The 17,043-nt window shown below is 44.5% G+C and overlaps 3 protein-coding genes across 3 annotated transcripts; 2 read left to right on the forward strand and 1 right to left on the reverse strand.

Moving 5' to 3' along the window:
• Positions 1 to 5,874: 5,874 nt before the first annotated feature.
• On the forward strand, positions 5,875 to 10,582 carry LOC122615681 (tubulin polyglutamylase TTLL4). Its single transcript, XM_043790730.1, has 8 exons — positions 5,875 to 6,030; positions 6,769 to 7,406; positions 7,758 to 8,223; positions 8,285 to 8,656; positions 8,718 to 8,904; positions 8,966 to 9,136; positions 9,195 to 10,203; positions 10,286 to 10,582. Exons 2-8 carry the CDS (start codon positions 6,795 to 6,797, stop codon positions 10,439 to 10,441), a joined length of 2,973 nt encoding a protein of 990 aa, XP_043646665.1. The 5' UTR covers positions 5,875 to 6,030; positions 6,769 to 6,794; the 3' UTR covers positions 10,442 to 10,582.
• A 342-nt stretch (positions 10,583 to 10,924) lies between these two features.
• Positions 10,925 to 14,488, forward strand: LOC122613719 (centrosomal protein of 97 kDa). Its single transcript, XM_043788039.1, has 8 exons — positions 10,925 to 11,188; positions 11,626 to 11,786; positions 11,851 to 12,308; positions 12,380 to 12,738; positions 12,806 to 13,066; positions 13,123 to 13,299; positions 13,385 to 13,814; positions 13,884 to 14,488. The coding sequence occupies exons 1-8, from the start codon at positions 11,182 to 11,184 to the stop codon at positions 14,443 to 14,445; spliced, it is 2,415 nt and encodes an 804-aa protein (XP_043643974.1). The 5' UTR covers positions 10,925 to 11,181; the 3' UTR covers positions 14,446 to 14,488.
• Positions 14,489 to 14,693: 205 nt separating this feature from the next.
• On the reverse strand, positions 14,694 to 16,134 carry LOC122613725 (probable RNA-binding protein EIF1AD). Its single transcript, XM_043788054.1, has 2 exons — positions 15,868 to 16,134; positions 14,694 to 15,104 (listed from the first exon to the last, which is right to left on the reverse strand). The coding sequence occupies exons 1-2, from the start codon at positions 16,028 to 16,030 to the stop codon at positions 14,788 to 14,790; spliced, it is 480 nt and encodes a 159-aa protein (XP_043643989.1). The 5' UTR covers positions 16,031 to 16,134; the 3' UTR covers positions 14,694 to 14,787.
• Positions 16,135 to 17,043: the final 909 nt, after the last annotated feature.

The following is a 17,043-nucleotide window of genomic DNA, read 5'->3' on the forward strand; positions in this document are numbered from 1 at the left end:
AGAATTCGCGTTTTGTACTTTGTGCAGGGCAAGCCATACTTGAGCTTAAAAAGACGTGATCCTGGTCACGTGGTTCCCATTACTCGTCAGAAACTTTTCCTATGTAAATCCAATTCAATGTAGAATTCCTCGTCTGAAGAATTCGCGTTTTCTGCATAGAGCACCGCTCTAGCATTCGATTTTTGAGCTCGAAAAGATGTGATCCTCGCCACGTGGTTAGCCCAATGCCCTTTACTTATCCGAAGAACTTTTCCTATGCACATCCAATCCAATTCCACGTAGAGACATTCTATACCGGCGCTTAGTGGAGATCCACCAATTTCCGAGCCCGGTCGCTTTTGTCAAAACATCTCCGGCTTCAGTCGGTCGTGTGAAGCAGTAATTGCCCCCTAATCTCCAGTTGCAGAACCTGAAGTTCCACTCGCCGCTGGCAATTTAGGCTGGCGGCTTTGTTTTTAGCTTGCTGGGAGGAGCAGGAGTAAATTAAAGGTCTTCTCGCTTTTATTGTTGTCATAATTATTGTTTAGTGGCGCATCCTTGTTGTCCTGCAGCCGGATGGGTATTCCAAAAGCCCCATTTCCCTTTCCCCGCCAAAGTTGCCCACAAGGCAAGAGTACAAATGTAGTACATAAATCGCGCGCACAAACGAATGGCTGGGGATTAAGGAGCAAAGATATCGAATTACACACCTGACGACGGACCAGAAATCTCAAAAGAACAAAATCAAAAAAAACATAAAGCAGAAAAAAAAAACTTTCAAAAAGCGAAAAATAAGAGGGGAGCCAGACAAAAGCTAAGCCATCGTATTTTATGTGAACTTTCTTCGGGAGTTCCACCGAGTTCCTCCGAGTTCCTTCGATTGCCCGATTCCGATGCCGATGCTGGAACTGGCTGCAGTGCATCCTCGTTCCCTGCACCAGCCTCCACTGCATACTTTATGGGCATTAAAAACTCAAGTGGCAGCAATTTTTCGTTGCCGACTTCAAATGGAAGCCGCAAAAATCAGGCTCGCTCTGGGACTCTTCTCCTTAGACTCGACACCGCACCCCCTTGGCTCCTTGGCATCCATAATCCCCCCGCCCTGCCGCTGGTGCTCCTCCTACTGCCAATTTAATGTGTCGGCGTGTTTATCGGCTAATGAAGTTGACAACACGCGGATTAGCGCATTTAGTTGGCCAACTGTTGGCAACTGCCAGGCGAACTGTTCGCCAGCAGAGTGCTGGCTGGCATAAAGAGGAAGCAACGAAAGAGGAACCCGTCTGGGGAGCACACTGAAAACATTTGCGAGTGACTTGTTGAGTTACAACTAAATGGTCTTACTTGAGTGTATGTTCCATTGTCATTATTTCATATAAGAAATCAAGTATAAAGTATCATCATTTACAGTCTTATTCTTAGTTAATAATAAATTGATTAACTTCCGTTTCTTGCTGTGTAGAATTTGCTGTTTCGGCATTTGCAGAAGGCAGCACAGCTTAATAACGATAACGATGAATATTATTTTTATGCACAAATTGCACAGCGAAATTGCAGAGTTCGACGCTCAGTTTTCCCAGTTTCCCAGTTTTCCTAGTTTTCCCAGTTAGCGGTAGATTCAGGATTCTGATCATCCAAGTTCCATTCGCCCAATCTGCTGGTAATTTGTTGCTATTGGCCAGGTTGTGACATTGCGAGTTATACGATGTGATAAGAAAATGAATATTTTTACCATCTACAGTTCAATTAGGCATTCGCAAGTCCGCTCTTATCGGCCACTTCAATTTGGCCAAGTTTAAAACTCGCTTTCGCATCACCATCAACTTCTGCTTCTGACTATTTATAGTCAACTAATTATGTTCTCGATAACTTCTGGATGAGGAGAGTGATCTGTGGTGTGTTGAGTTCTCTGACATAGATTTTAAAAGTGGTCAAAAGTGGTCCTAACTTTTAGGAGAGCTTTCTTGAAAAGTGGATTAATAAAAACGGTAGTGAAGTCATGAAAACTATAAAATGCGAAATAGTTAAAATAAAATCACAAAAGTAGCTTTTGTAATAAATAAAAATACAAATTAGCAAATACCAAGAGCTGCCTTTAATTCAAATAGTATTTTCCAGCGAACTGCAAACTTTGTCAATTTGGTTGTAAATATTTATGATAATTATAGACATTCGCTGGCAGGAAAATAAAATCATTTCATGGCATTTAAATGCTGGCTTTGCGATCGCAACTGTAAAACCAACGGAAATCGAATCGAAACTTGTGTACAAACATGCGACAATGAAAGCCAACTTTGTGGAAAACAAATCGAATGCATATGGATGGCCTATAATTACAGCTTTTCCTGTCCCTCTTCCTGTTTGCTCCCCCCACCTCAAGGATGAGTGTCCATGCGTTAAAGAAGCTACCCCACTTTATAATTCATGGTTTCCCAACCTCAAATTAAACACAAATTGCGCGGGAACCGAACAAACGGCTGTTAAAAACCATGGGGTTGTGTCCTCACGTCCTGGGAGACCCTCTGAAGTCCTTTTTGGGGATGTGCGGGCGTGCAGGACTATGTAATTTGAGTGAAGTTTTCGAAATTGTTTAGTGCCCAATTGTGCGTGTGAATGTGTGTGTAATAGAGCGTCACCAAGTCGCGAAGGACGAACCTGCAGCGGCACCTGTTCCAGTTCGCATTGTCCTGGACAAAAGGATGGGTGTCCTGGTATCAGGTGCTTTGGCTTATTGAATAATTTGTGCAACGAACCGTTTAAATCACAGCCAGGACAATTTGGCGTCGTCCTGGCAGCCACTTTCTTACGTCACATAAACATTTTTATGTAACATTTTCTGCTCAGTTTATATGTAAATTATTCAAACAACTGAATATTCTATCTGCCCGCATTGAGTGGCAAATTAATTCTGTTCTATAACTCAACACACAATGCTGTCAAAATATTGAAGTTTTTTTCTTGCTTCCCTTTTGCTAAATTATCAGCGTCAAACGAGAAGAAACCCGAGTAAGAAAAAAGTAAAAAAAAATCCGCAGAAGACAGCGAAATGTCAGAGAAGCGTCGGCAAAATTCGCATCTTCCTCAACGGGGGCTTTTGATTTTTTTGCAGAAGCCAAAGGTTGTCGCTGATGGCCAGAGACTGCCAAATGCCATATAGACAATAAATTTTCCACTTTATTTTCGCCGCTGAGCGGGCTTTATGGCATTTTTATTGCGAATGGGTGAAAACAAAATAAGCAGTAAAATTAATCGTCGACTTAGCTGGCGATTAACAGAAATATCAAAGACGGCATCCATTTTGCCTGCCCACCAGTTGAAAACTGAAGTCGCATTGGCAGTGGAAACTTTTCAGACCACGAGAAATGATTTTCAAAGTAGGATAATGACTTGAAATGGTTGAAATGGGCCAAATTAAGGAGCTACGATTAGTTCAACGCAAAGTGGTTCGATAAAGAGAGTTCAATAAAAATTGGTTAGCAATAATGCTAATTGGGAAATTAAATAAATTATAATCGATTCTAAAATAAAAAAAAAAACTTATATAATAATAAGTATCTACGTAATAATAATACAAGAAGAGAGTGTGAAGCAAGATTTACAATGGCGAACTTTAATTGAAATTATGATCATTTACAGATCTTTTCAACTCAAATCAGCTGGGATTAAACTCCATTATATTAGGGCTACTCCCCACTTTTCTCGGCTCTCCCCCTGGAAAAGTGATCTGGGAAACCCTTTGCCAGGATCATTTTTGCAGGATTAGATGCCGAAACCATAACCATATGTGCCATACGCTATTGAGTAATGAAACGTCTCGATTTCTTCGATTTCATCTCCGCACACACACCTTTCTTTGGCTGGGTGTGTGTAAATTGAGCTCTAATCACGGCGTGCCGATCGCAAATCCTTTTCAAGCCATCTCATGTTTACCAAAAGGTGCGGAAAGCAAACATCTAGTGAAAGGATTAGGGTCTCCAAAGCACACACATGTCTCGCCGTTCCCTCAATGGGCCCAAATTAGTTGGATAGAAATCCTGCAGATCCTCTATTCTCGCATTGTGCGCATTGTGCAGCAGCAAATTAATTGCATTTACTTTGGGAACCCGATACTTTTCCACTGACGAGTATATAATAATATTTTATAAACAAGCGGCGTGCTTATCGCACAACAAGAAAATATTAGTAAACTACGGGGAGAAAATTGGAACACAAACTAGAAAATATATCATTTATAGGCATTAAAACTGCATTGTTTTTCGCACATCATACTTTTGCTTAAATAGAGAATCCTTCCTAATCTCCTGATTTGCACAAAACATTGGTTTTCTTTCCGTGTAAGCCACTTGGTTAGGGCTCTTTGGAAATGGCCCACACAAGTGCATTTGGGCCATATCTGCGATCTGATCGAACCATCGAAAGTGCCACTGTATCGGGTCCTGCAAACGAAGACCGACCAATGACAAAACACAGGCCCAAACAACAAACACGTTAATGTCCCGAGATGTAGATAAGTTCATCAGCGGCGCAGTGCAGACATTCTTCTCGAGTCTTATATCCCATTGTGTGTGTACACTGATCGAAAAAGTGCATTTGTTTACCACAAAAATTGTAGAAAAATATTTGAAAATGCTCTATTTAATTTTAAGCTAATCTTATAAATGAGTATATAATTATAGTTAGTAAAGAGTTTATTAGTTTACCACAGAAATGATATGACAATTCTCTGTTTTATTTTAACCTATTCTTATGAAATGAGTAAACAATTAATTAGTAGTTATATTCTGATCATTTCTTTGTTACCCTTTTTTCTCAGTGCAGTTTCAGTTTCCTTCGCTTGTTTTCTGACCACTGGGTGTTGACGTCTTGTAGGCGGTAACGATGATGGTGATGAAGTCGCCTCGAGGGCCGTTTAAAGGCCGCCACAACTTATCGACGGATTCGGATTCGGACCCGGGATTCGTATCTTGTGGATGCCGGTCTCTGTGTGTTCCTTCACCATTTGCCGCAGGATCTGCGATAAATCACTTTGTACTGCTGCGCAGCCATCAAAATCAATAAAGGCCGCTCGTTCCACCGGCAAGAGGAGGTGTATAAACTGAAACGTTGATGGCTTCATCATTGGCCAACTGCGGCATTTGATCACAGCATTCGTTCCGCTCATGTAGGTCTCCTTTCTTGTTCGATACGATTTTAATTTTTTTGTAATTTAGGTAGAGGAACGAGAAGCCGCCCGACCAGATGCCTGATTTATGTCAAACTGTTTGATGGCCAGTTAATCCCCGGGAACTGCGCATGAACTTCTTAAATTCATTTTATTGCCTATTAATTAATCACTCCCAATTATTCGGTTTTTGGCAGCTTTATTTATGTTGTGGTAAACTATTGTTCAATTAACTCATAGATTTATATTATGTAATTAGTACATGAATAGCTGGCTATAGTCAGTATACCACAACTACTGATTAAAATTATCAGTAGAATTAAAAATGGATAAAACATATTTATCGTTATTTATTGTATCTATACTATTATGCATTTTTAAACCCATTGTTTTGTGGACGACTGATTGAAATGGAATTTCCGGATATAAAAATTCATATATGTATGTATAACAAAAAGTTTTAAACAATGTCTTTAATAGAAAACAAGTGGAAGAAACAGAAAACTTGCAATCTATTAAATAAGAAATATGTATTTATGTTGTTCCATTTATCATATTTTTTTGATTATATTCAAATTGCCCGCCAAGAAATCAGCGATAATTGGACAGCGCTGCCACATATATAAAATATCAATATCGATATATACAAGCCGTGACGTGCGAGCTGTCACAATAAAAATATTTTTCCCAAAAATCGATTAGTATCGAGACACTAGCTCTCACACTTTCCCATCCCTGCTTGAAACACAAACAAAAATCCCGAGTGGGACATATGTAAATGTCTATGGATTTCTTTTCAAATCGAGTCCTCGTGTCGATAGCTGTCTTATGATTCTCGGTTTGTTTGTGTAATTAAACTAAATTCGTTGTGCGTATGTAAAAAAAATATTAAGGTGAGTCTGCACACCCATACACGCGCGCAAAGCCACTCTCACATACACCCACGCACACAAGTGCAGCAAAAGCCGGCTGTCGGAGACAACAACAAGAACGATAACGATTGTGCATTTTTCGCGCCAATTGAAATTTTTGAATGTTGCGGTGCGTATTCATTGAAGGCGAAAGTCTTGTTTATTTTTGTCTGCTCCTCTTTTTTGGCACGCATCTCGTTGCTATTGATCGATTGGCAATCGATGAACGAAGTGTGCCCCGCATTCTGTATTTTTCTCGCTCTTTTTTTTTTTATTGGTTTTTCTATTTTCCTTGGATGATCTTGGCTGTGCCATGAGTTTTCGAAAATAGCCATCCATTGACACGCCGCCGCGCACACAAATACCGCCCCGAGTGGTGAAGTAATAACCTAAAACACCGTCAATTAAAAAATAGAAAAAATCAGCCACCTTGAACCCATTCGAAAACCCACTTTCGAAATTCGACCAGCACGAGACTGAAATAGTTCTCCCAATTTTTGGGGAATCCGGAGCAGGTGCAGTCCACAGAATTGCAAGTGTTCACCAATTTGCATCTAAAAAATGTATAAAATATTATATTTATAATGTAATAAATAATATTAGAAAAACTATATTTAAAAAATACAACTTGAGAAATCGCCAAATAATAATTCCAATCTACAAATATTCAAAGAAATAGAGACGGATAAACTCAATAAACACCGTTTTAATCACTTGCAGTTATCCAAATCACCTGTGAACTCAATATGGCTCAGATGACCGAGAAGAGGACAACGTCGGCCCGATCGGGAACTGCCGCCAAGGAGAACCACAGCCTGACGGGACGGCAGAACCACCAGAATCACCACAATCAGGGACACCAGCGCAGTGGCAAGGGCATCGAGATACTCGACTTCCACGAGTCCTGGCTGGAGGAGGTGGAGCTGTACAAGGACAAGATGGTCATGTGCAAGAAACTGGCCCACCACAACCACGTGCCCGCCTCGGCGCACCACCTGCAACCGCACCTGGCCGCACCGAATCGAAATCAGGGCAGGCCCATCCAGGCCAGCACTCCACAGCATCGCAGATCAGCCGGTGGAGGATCCGCTGCTGGAGCCACGGCAACCGATGCCGTCTCGGCACGCCACTCGCCGCCTGGCCAAAAGCAAAGATCACCGCCGTCGCCGCGCAAACGGCTGACGCCCGAGAAGGTGGCACAGCTTGCAGGAGGAGGTGTCTCCAAGGCAGCCGCGCAGCGCATCATCAGCCGGGGATCCCCGGCCAACGGCTCCCCACCCAAGGTAGCCCCCACGGCCTCAAATGTTCCCGTCGTGGCCAACAGTGTGCTCCAATCGGAGCCGTACAAGAAAGTCCAGGTGAGCGTGTTGCCTACGATATTTGTTTGTATCCATGTAACCTTCGGTTGGAATCACTTTCTGTGTCTTTATCTATTTAGGGTTACCTCTTTGAAAGTATTAGCATTGGTGTTTACATGTTTTCCAATTAACGCTTATTTATTTTTTTTGTTTTTCGATGCTTAATAATGAAAGATTTCCATTGCATTGCTATCATAACTTCTAGCTTATTAATACAAGTAGTACTAAGATTTATCAATCACATTTCACTATGATATCCTGCCGCTAACCTGCATGTCTTAATTTCCTTTGTGCCTTCCGCCTGTGCATTCCATGTTACGTGTTACCGCCTCCGCTCCACTAACCAATCAGATGCTATTGAAGCGCGCAAGGGAGGAGGCCTTCGCCAAGCACACGGCGGGCAACTCAGCCGGGAACGGCAACGGCAACGGCCCCAAGCGCTCCAGCCTCAGTCCGCCCATCCAGGCGAAGGTGCCACCGTCGAACATGTCCTGCCCAAGCACCCAAACCCTCAAGCCGTCGCCGCCCAGCAAGATCGTGGTGAACTCGTTCCACGGCAGCAGCATGCTGAGCACGCAGCAGCAGGAGGAGAAGAGCAGACTGCTAACCCAAAACGGGCTGACCAAGTCGGCGGCCACAGCTTTGGAGACGAGTCTCTACGCCTCGCTGTACGCCAATGCGCCCCAGAACAGCCAGCCGCAGTTCCACAGCCCGCGGATTTCCGGCGGAGATCACGTCACCTCGTATGTGGGAGTCTCCCTCAACAAGGGAGCCGGTCACGATAACGACCGGAGGCACGAGGACGATCCGTGCGCGGGTAACAAACAATATAAATGATGTATTCAAAGTGAATCTTCTCATCTTGATTACATTTTCAGCCATCGACGACATCAACTACTACGACGATTCGGACTCGGAGGAGGAGTATGTGGGCACGCCTTTCTTTCTGGAGGAGGACAACACGGAGACGCGCCAAAGCAAGCACACCCGCCTGCTGCCGCAGAAGACGCCATCCAAGGAGTCTGTGCGCACCACAGACTCGGAGGCGTCTGTTTATTTCCGTCCAGATGCCATCCTATCGCCCAGTCTCTTCCCGCACGTTCCGCCGTACCTGAACTTTACGTCCCACGCGGACAAGGGTCCTGCAATGCCGGCAGCATTGCATCGAGTCCTCAAATGGAAACTCAGCCCCGTGATGCCGAAGATTGTCAAGCGAGTGGTGCTCAATTCGGGCTTCCGCATCATCAAGAGTGCGTCTACTAATGATTACTATTGCATCAACCCCATCTAATCGTTTTAACTTTGTTGCAGACACCACCGACTGGATGGCCGTGTGGGAGAAGCACATGAAGAGTCCCGGCTTCAGGACCATTCGATCGCACCAGAAGTACAATCACATACCCGGCTCGTTCCGAATCGGTAGAAAAGACACCATGTGGCGCAGCATCTACAACAATATGAAGAAGTTCGGCAAGAAGGAGTTTGGATTTATGCAAAAGTGAGCACTGCGCAAATACAACTTTGAATTTCTATTATCTTTTCGCATATTCCTGTAACAGATCCTACATCATGCCAGACGACCTGGAAAGTCTGCGCCAGGTGTGGCCCAAAAACGCCTCAAAGCTGACAAAGTGGATTGTAAAGCCGCCGGCGAGTGCCCGTGGAACGGGCATACGCATTGTGAACAAGTGGAGTCAATTTCCCAAAGATCGTCCCTTGGTGGTCCAGAAGTGGGTCTACAAAACTTCTTCATCAAATATCTTTCCTAACAAACTTGCTTCGTTTCAGATACATTGAACGTCCGCTGCTGATCAACGACAATAAGTTCGATATGCGTCTGTATGTGGTATTGACCTCGATTAACCCACTCCGCATCTATATGTACAAGGATGGACTGGCGCGTTTCGCGTCCGTCAAGTACAGCTCGGAGCTGAGCAATCTGGACGAGCGCTGCATGCACCTGACCAATTACAGCATCAACAAGTTCTCGCAGAACTATGCGAAGAACGAGGACTTTAATGCCTGTCAGGGCCACAAGTGGACACTGCAATCGCTGTGGTCCTGCCTGGAGAATCGTGGCGTTAACACAAAGCGCTTGTGGGCCACTCTTCGGAATCTGGTCATCAAGGGCATCGTGAGCGGGGAATCGGGATTGAATCGCATGTACCGCCAGAATGTGAACTTTCGCTACAATTGCTTCGAGCTGTTTGGCTTTGATGTGCTCCTGGATGAGAATCTAGTGCCCTGGCTACTGGAGATCAATATATCGCCGTCGTTGCACTCGGAACTGCCACTGGATCTGCACGTGAAGGGTCCGCTCATTCAGGCCGTGCTGAATACGGCTCTCTATCAGGTGCCGCCTAAGCTGAACGAACGTCAGCAGGCGGAAATCCTGGAGGAGCTCAATCTGACCGGTCCGTTGTGCCATGACAAACGCATCTTCACCACCTGCCTGACTGCAGAGGAGGTGCGCAAACACAACCAGTACACTAACCGCAGCATCGAATTCCGGGAGGAGTACGTCGATACCATACTGGATAATCTGCTGCCGGATGATGTGCGTTGCCTGATCGTTGCCGAGGACGAGCTGGCCAGGTGTCAGCCGCTGGAACGGATCTTCCCCACCGCCGGCACCCATGTATACCTGCGCTATGTCGAGAACGCCCGGTACTATAATCGCCTGCTGGACGCCTGGGAGACGAAGTACGCGAAGAACCGGGAAATGGGCATTGCCTTGCTGTCGCGGTATTGCCGGGACAAATACCATTTACAGGTGTCAGACGCCGCCATGGAAAAGGTGAACGATCAATTCAATTCAATTGAATTTCCCCTTCCGTACCGCTTCTGTAGTCCATTTTCAAGTCATATTTCTTATCTAGGAACCAAATGTTGCACTTACCGAGATCGATATGCTGCACGTGCGAAAGGATGAGGTCTTGGACGGTGCCACCACGCTGGCCATGCTTAAGCCCGTCACCCAGGAGGGCTGCGAGGTGGCGCCGAGTCCGGATGCCTGCATCGAGATTAAGTCCTGAAACCACCGCCGACGCACTATCCGCACAAAGTCACCATTACTTCTTCCATTTCCGTTTCCGTTCCCAGCACACAGCTGCGCCAGCATCCCGTTCAAATTTGCTTCGGAATTGTCTCCACTCAATAAATTTTCTTAACTTCGATCGTCTTTATGCTCATGTCCTGGTTGGTGGAAACGGCTAGGTTAAAATTGGAACACATTACATTCAGTAAAACAGAAACACCACGGCTTGGTAAAAACATATTATCCGTGAAAATATATAAGTTATTTTAATTTTCTTCTTTGAATTCTTCAAACGGGAGAGATATTTTTTAATCAAATATTTGCAGTATCGGTATTCTTATTGGAAATGAATTTGAAATTGGCGGGCTTTTGCAGGTGCGATAGACCCAGCGCAGTGTAATCGATAATTAGTGGCGCAGTCTTGAGTATTCAAGCTGCCGATAACGGCTTCACGCCTCCAATTATCGATAAATGTAGTATAATAACAATAAACAACAAAATTCACTGCATTGCACGGCGCTAAAATAAAAACTAAATTTGCAAACCATGGCGTGGACTGAATTATAAGCCCGGATTGTAACCAAAGGACTGCAATCGGAACAGCTGAGCTGCACAATTCGGAAATCGCCAATCTAATACAGCGAGCAAAGTAAAGTGGCCCATTGATTTTTCACTAAGTATCTGCTACTTAAAGAAAATTGGGAGCAGCGTTGGAATTTCGGCCTGCCAATCAGCAAAATGAGTGGTAAGAGGCCAGTTCCCCAAAAAGACTGGGCATTAACTATAGCTAACTATTCACACGATATGATTGGGGGGCAATCTGTGTGCTGGCTGCATAGGAATTTGCAGTCTGCTTTTGGGGAGTTGGGGTTAATGTTGAGTGTACTCGGCGGGGGCTTCGAGGTCCTGAAAAGGCTGAAAAGGACGCACCTGCGCCCTGACCTCCTCTCCATCTACTTGAAAAGTCCAGCCCCCCGATGAAGTCATCAATTTTGTAACATGTACACACATACAGTGAAGCTTGCAGTATGTGTTTCCTTGCGAGTGCTTTTACATAATTATAATTTATAATTTATTCTTCTAAATCTGATAATATATTTAAATAGATTTACCTTTTTTGAACATTTGTGTAACCCTTCTTAAATGCATTAGTAATCCATTGAGCTTTGGTATCCCAAACAGGCGACGAAAGTGGCGAGGAGAAGCACATCCTGAACCTGTCCAAGCAGAAGCTGAAGAAGGTGCCCAAACAGGACGATGCGCACAGCATCCGGCAGCTCATCCTGGATGACAACGAGCTGCAGAAGATCGACAACATAGACTCGTACCTTAAAATTGAAACGGTGATATGCGAAATGCTGTTTAATAGAAGAAGTTCCTAATTGACAACTAATCCCAACTTATCAGCTCTCCTTGGCTAGGAATCAATTGCTGCGAATGTATGGCGTCTGCCGGCTGCACTGTCTCCGTGAACTGAACCTGTCCTTCAACGGCATACTCTCTATCGAGGGTCTGAAGGAGTGCATCCACTTACGCGTACTTAATCTGGAGGGAAATAACATCAAGACCATCGAGCATCTCAACATGAATGTCAATCTGGAGTGCCTGAATCTGGCAGAGAATAGCATTGGCAGCATTTCGGATATGTCCTATTTGCGCAATCTCAAGGAGCTATATTTGCACGGAAATCGCTTGACGCATCTGAGGCAGTGCGACAAGTGTTTGCCCACCTCTCTGGAAACCCTTACGTTGGCCAAGAATAGCATCAACGATCTCAACGAGATCTGTACGCTGTCGCATCTGAGCAACTTGCTGAGCATTTCCATCGCGGATAATCCCTGTGTGACCATGACCAACAGTTTGGAGTGAGTTAGCTTAATGATTGACCTTAAAGGCAATCTCAAACGCCTCATTTAAATTGCATCACATTTTCCAGTGGCTTTGACTACCGACCTTTTGTTTTGAACTGGTGCATGAGCCTCAAGTACATCGATGGCTTTGTGGTCGATCCTATTGAGAGTCTTAAGGCGGAGTGGCTGTATAGCCAGGGACGTGGTCGCCAATTCCGTGTGGGCGAGCAGTCGGGCTTGGCTAAATACCTGAGTTCTGTGTGCCCGCTGGTGGGCAAGGCGCTGGAAAATGAAAACGATAGGAAGCTCCGCTTGATTCTCAGCAAGGCGCAACACCATCAGCGGCAGCTGCAGGAAGAGATCATGGATAACGCAAATAGTTCTGCTAGCACCTCGCCCTCATCCCATCGCAAAAAGCCCACGAGTCGCATTCAGTCGCCCAGATGTAAGTTATTAACCTTTTATTTACCCCTTTTATATATAACGAAAGCTTCTATATCTTCGATTTAAAGTCTCCCGCTTGAGTGGCCGCCAGGGATCTCCGGAGTCCATGGTGAATAGCTATCACGGGAACAGCAGTAACAATAGCATTGTTAGCGACAACGGATCTTCGAATCATTCGCTGCAAATGAGTATCTCGCTGATTGAGAACATTAAGAACGATGGCGAAGGCTTTACGTTAGCCGGCAGCGGAATGTCCAGCAGCGTGACAACCAAGACATACAATTCCACGGAGTCCACGCCACGAAATATAACACCCAATCCCTACAATGGTAAGAAACCATGAATGATAGGGGAAATTATATTAGAAGTAACAATCAATTCACAGATCAAACGTTCATCAGTCAAACTCCATCTGGGGGTCCATTGGCGGCTGCCTCGAAAATGGTCCCGGTGCCAGAGACTCTGATGAGTCCGGATGTCTGTCCCGCCGCTGTGGCCCAAAGAGTTACGGTTAGCGCTCTAAACCCTCAGCTGCACAAGACCAAGGTCAACAAAAATAAAGGTAGCCAGTAGTTGTTACTCTAGACTTTTAGAACGACACAGGTTACTTATACATATTTATGTTTATTTACCCACTTACTCTAAAGACAACAAACTAAACTTGCCGAGAGTGCGAAGTCCACAGCTAAAGAGGAACCAAAGTCCCACGAGCAGTCCACGGAGAATGGCGACCAAATGCAGCGGAGACAAAATGCAGCTACAGGAGAAACTGCAGCAATCGGGAGCATTGGTCGATAGCGGCGGCTTTAGCACTGACGACGACGGCGAGCAGATCAACATCGAGAAACTAAAGGCAATCAGGAAGATGGCCGCTCAAAAGCAGCAGCAGATGCATCAGGAGCAGCTGAAGCAGCAGGTGGACAACAACCTGAACTGCCAGGATCGGTTGATCGAACACGTGACGGAGTCCTCCGCCGTTACCATCCAAAAGATGTGGCGAGGCTATCACACACGCAAGAAGACTAACAAGGACATTGCCGAACGATTGCAACGACGACGCACGCAGGAGTATATCGAGTAGGTGTCCTCTGTACTAATGTGTCCCAGATCACTTTTTTCTAATGGTCTGTCTATCTACTTTCTTAGACAACTCGGCAAGGATATGCTACTTACGAAGGCCCAGCTCGAGAACGAGCGAAAGATTCAGCAGCTGCAGATGCAGGCCATCAATGCGCTGTGGAAAAAGGTGTCCACCATGGAGGTGGATCCCAAGGGAATACCTGCTACTGCGGAACAGGGCGAGGACTCGAATGGCGGAGGGTCTGGCCACCTGAGTCTCGATCAAAATTCAGCCGCCGTGGTAAATGATTTGGCAAAAAGATGCACCATGCTCACCGATCAGGTTCAAATGCTGCAAAGCTCGATTGGAACCATTGTCAACTGCCTCACCATGGTGTGCAATCTGCCACAGGACGCTATTAAGAAACAGGCCGAGATCATTGATTGCAGCTCCACTCAGACGGACCTTATTGCTGTACACACACCTCAAATCGAGGACCTCACCAACTTTCCCTTCACCAAAACAAGACCCTCAACCTTGGCCCTGGAATCCAAGCATGAAGCTCTGGCTTGCCCCAAAATCGATGAACTGAATGATGTCGACCTGAAGGAGAGCGATGACTCTGCTCAGCTCGATAAAGAACCATAAACAAATCGCAGTTAATAAATGAGGAGCATAAACGCTTTAAGGGTGGATCTCAGCGCTTATTACTTCTTTTTGTAGGCTTTTGTGTAGCTTTTGCAACAATTGTAGATCGGTTACGAGAACTTAGAAGTAGCACCAGCATTCACAGACACATTATTTTGTTACATTCCTGAGATGTAGAGATGGTGGAAGACTAAACAATAGTATGAAAAAAATCGAAAATACAATCTTTTTGTAAAGCACAAAAGGTGTTCTTGATTACGGGAAGAACTTTCCCTTTAACAGTTTTTGTTTAATTCAGTTTGACACATTTTTAAATATCCTATCTATGTATTTGTACGTCGTTTAGTCCTCTTCGCTGGATGTTTCCTCATCTTCCTCGTCGTCGGAGGAATCCCGATTTACAGGACGATTGGTATTGGGCAGGAGATCATCCTCGAAATCGGAATCGTCTTTGTTTTGGCTGGTAGCTTCCTCCGGGACAGGTTTTTTAGCGAATTTATCCGGCCAAATTCCAGCTTTTGTGTACTCCTTTATATGTTCGGGGGTGAGTATTTTGCAAATCTCGGCTTTGACTTTATCGCCCTCTTCTATCGGTTCGACCAGCAGATAGTCGCCTCGTTTTACCCACATGCTTTTGCGAAATTTGTTGGGCATTGAAACTGAAAGGTTAGAAATATAAGAGATTCCAGATTATACTTGCTGTATAATTCAATAATTCGAATCTTTCGATCGAATTCCCTTGTCTCTTTTCAAAACTATGGATTAGATTACATACAATGAATCATCAAAAATTTGAATTTTCCCCAAGTGCAGAGGCAATGTCAAAGGTACTGAACATAGTTGATAAGACGCCTATAAAAAGAAGGTTTTTGCACATTAGAGCTTCAGTACCATCGTGAAGCTATTGTCACTAGCAATCGCAATCGCAGCTCAAAAGTGTGCCAAAAATGTTCAAGCTGGGATTCGTTTTATTCTGCGTTCTTATTGTTGGCGATCGTATTGGATCTCTGACAGGAAGTCGATTTGAATGGCCGGAAGATGATAAGATTCAGGAGGCTACCGCGAGAACTATCTTGCAGGACATCGAGGAGCGACTGGTCGGGATAGAAGATCGACAGGCAGCCGACAAAAGGCGATTGGCCGCCATCAAGGAAACTGTGGCCATCATAAAGAGGTCACTGGCACCACCGAGCTACCCCTTATACAAACCTAGCCCCATACAACTAGTTCAGCCTGAGATCAAGCAGAATGGCGGATCATCATATGCAGATTCCGATTCGATACTAATGGAAATTCAGCCTGAGATCAAGCAGAATGGCTTGGTTGGATCATCATATGCAGACTCCGATTCGAAACCACTTATCGAATTTAAATAGAAAACTTTCAACAATGGGATTTTCCTCTACTTGATTCTCCACTCACCCAGGAAGCTCTCCTCCACGGTCTCCACCTCGTGGAGATTGTTTCCCCGGCTGCTGATGACCCGTGCGATTTGCTGTGTTTCCGTGGGCAGGGCGTAGTCGTCCTCCATCATCTCCTTCATGAGGTGCTTGCGACGACTGATACTCGGGTGGGATCGGTGCATTGTGGAGGTTTCAATAAAATATCTGATTCGAATTGCAAATAAAGAAATTCCTTCAACTGTTGTCTTGTTTTGTGTACAATCAGCTGTTGGGCTAGTGATGTGAAACAGCACAGGTCGTGGTACTATCGATAGAAATGTTTAGCGATGAGTCTACTAGCGATGTCGCATAACACTGAAAAACAGTGCTGCACATTTATTCGCAGAGTTAGCAATTGCGCCAAAAATTTGAAATTATAACCGTCGCGATACGATTTGCACTAAAAGAAGACGCTCTAGTAAGAGCGCCATTTATTTGTAGAGCCACAACGCCTTTATTTAAAGTGTTTAAACAATTTTGTAACTTAACTTGTCCGCCCCCACCACGAGTTCCTTGTTTGCAAATCTTGGCTTTGACCTCATGGAGCCCTCTTCAATCAGCCAAAACTGAAAGGTTAGAAATTAATCTTTCTGTCTCAAGATTATACTTTCTGTATATAAAATACAATCTTTAGATGGTATTGCTTTGTCTTTCTTCCAAACTATGGATTTTCCCAAGTGCGCCCGTTTAATTTAATGCAGTATACAGAGGCAATGTCATATATGACATATGACACTATGAACATAGTTGATAAGACGCCTATAAAAAGAAAGTTTTTGCACCGTAAAGCTTCAGTACTATCTTGAATCTATTGTCACTAGCAATTGCCAAATATGTTTAAGCTGGGATTCGTTCTGTTCTGCTTTCTTATTGTTGGCGATTATATTGGATCTCTGACAGGAAATCCAATTTCTCCGGGCTCTACAGATGAGATTCAAGTTCAGCCGACTGCTCTGCCGGATTTCTCGGAAACTACTTTGGAGAGACTGGCCAAGATAGAACATGATCAGGCAGTGATCAAGGAAACTTTAAACAGCATTAATATCTCAGAGGAACCAAAGAACATCCTTATTAAGTATACCAAAGCGGAAATATTAGAAATGGATAAGTTTATAAAACTGCTGTTTACCATACCGACTACATTAGATAGTGGAAG

Source organism: Drosophila teissieri, chromosome 2L (assembly GCF_016746235.2).
Source record: "Drosophila teissieri strain GT53w chromosome 2L, Prin_Dtei_1.1, whole genome shotgun sequence".
Lineage (NCBI taxonomy): Eukaryota > Metazoa > Arthropoda > Insecta > Diptera > Drosophilidae > Drosophila > Drosophila teissieri.

Bases quoted from the DNA above. Each gene is read 5' to 3' on its own strand.
- LOC122615681 (XM_043790730.1), top strand. From the start codon at position 6,795: ATGGCTCAGATGACCGAGAAGAGGACAACGTCGGCCCGATCGGGAACT. The intron at 8,224-8,284 runs GTAACAAACAAT...TTACATTTTCAG, and splicing joins CGAGGACGATCCGTGCGCGG to CCATCGACGACATCAACTAC. The intron at 8,657-8,717 runs GTGCGTCTACTA...ACTTTGTTGCAG, and splicing joins GGGCTTCCGCATCATCAAGA to ACACCACCGACTGGATGGCC.
- LOC122613719 (XM_043788039.1), top strand. The intron at 13,067-13,122 runs GTAAGAAACCAT...ATCAATTCACAG, and splicing joins AACACCCAATCCCTACAATG to ATCAAACGTTCATCAGTCAA. The intron at 13,815-13,883 runs GTAGGTGTCCTC...CTACTTTCTTAG, and splicing joins CGCACGCAGGAGTATATCGA to ACAACTCGGCAAGGATATGC.
- LOC122613725 (XM_043788054.1), bottom strand. From the start codon at position 16,030: ATGCACCGATCCCACCCGAGTATCAGTCGTCGCAAGCACCTCATGAAG. The intron at 15,105-15,867 runs GTGAGTGGAGAA...CTAACCTTTCAG, and splicing joins CGTGGAGGAGAGCTTCCTGG to TTTCAATGCCCAACAAATTT.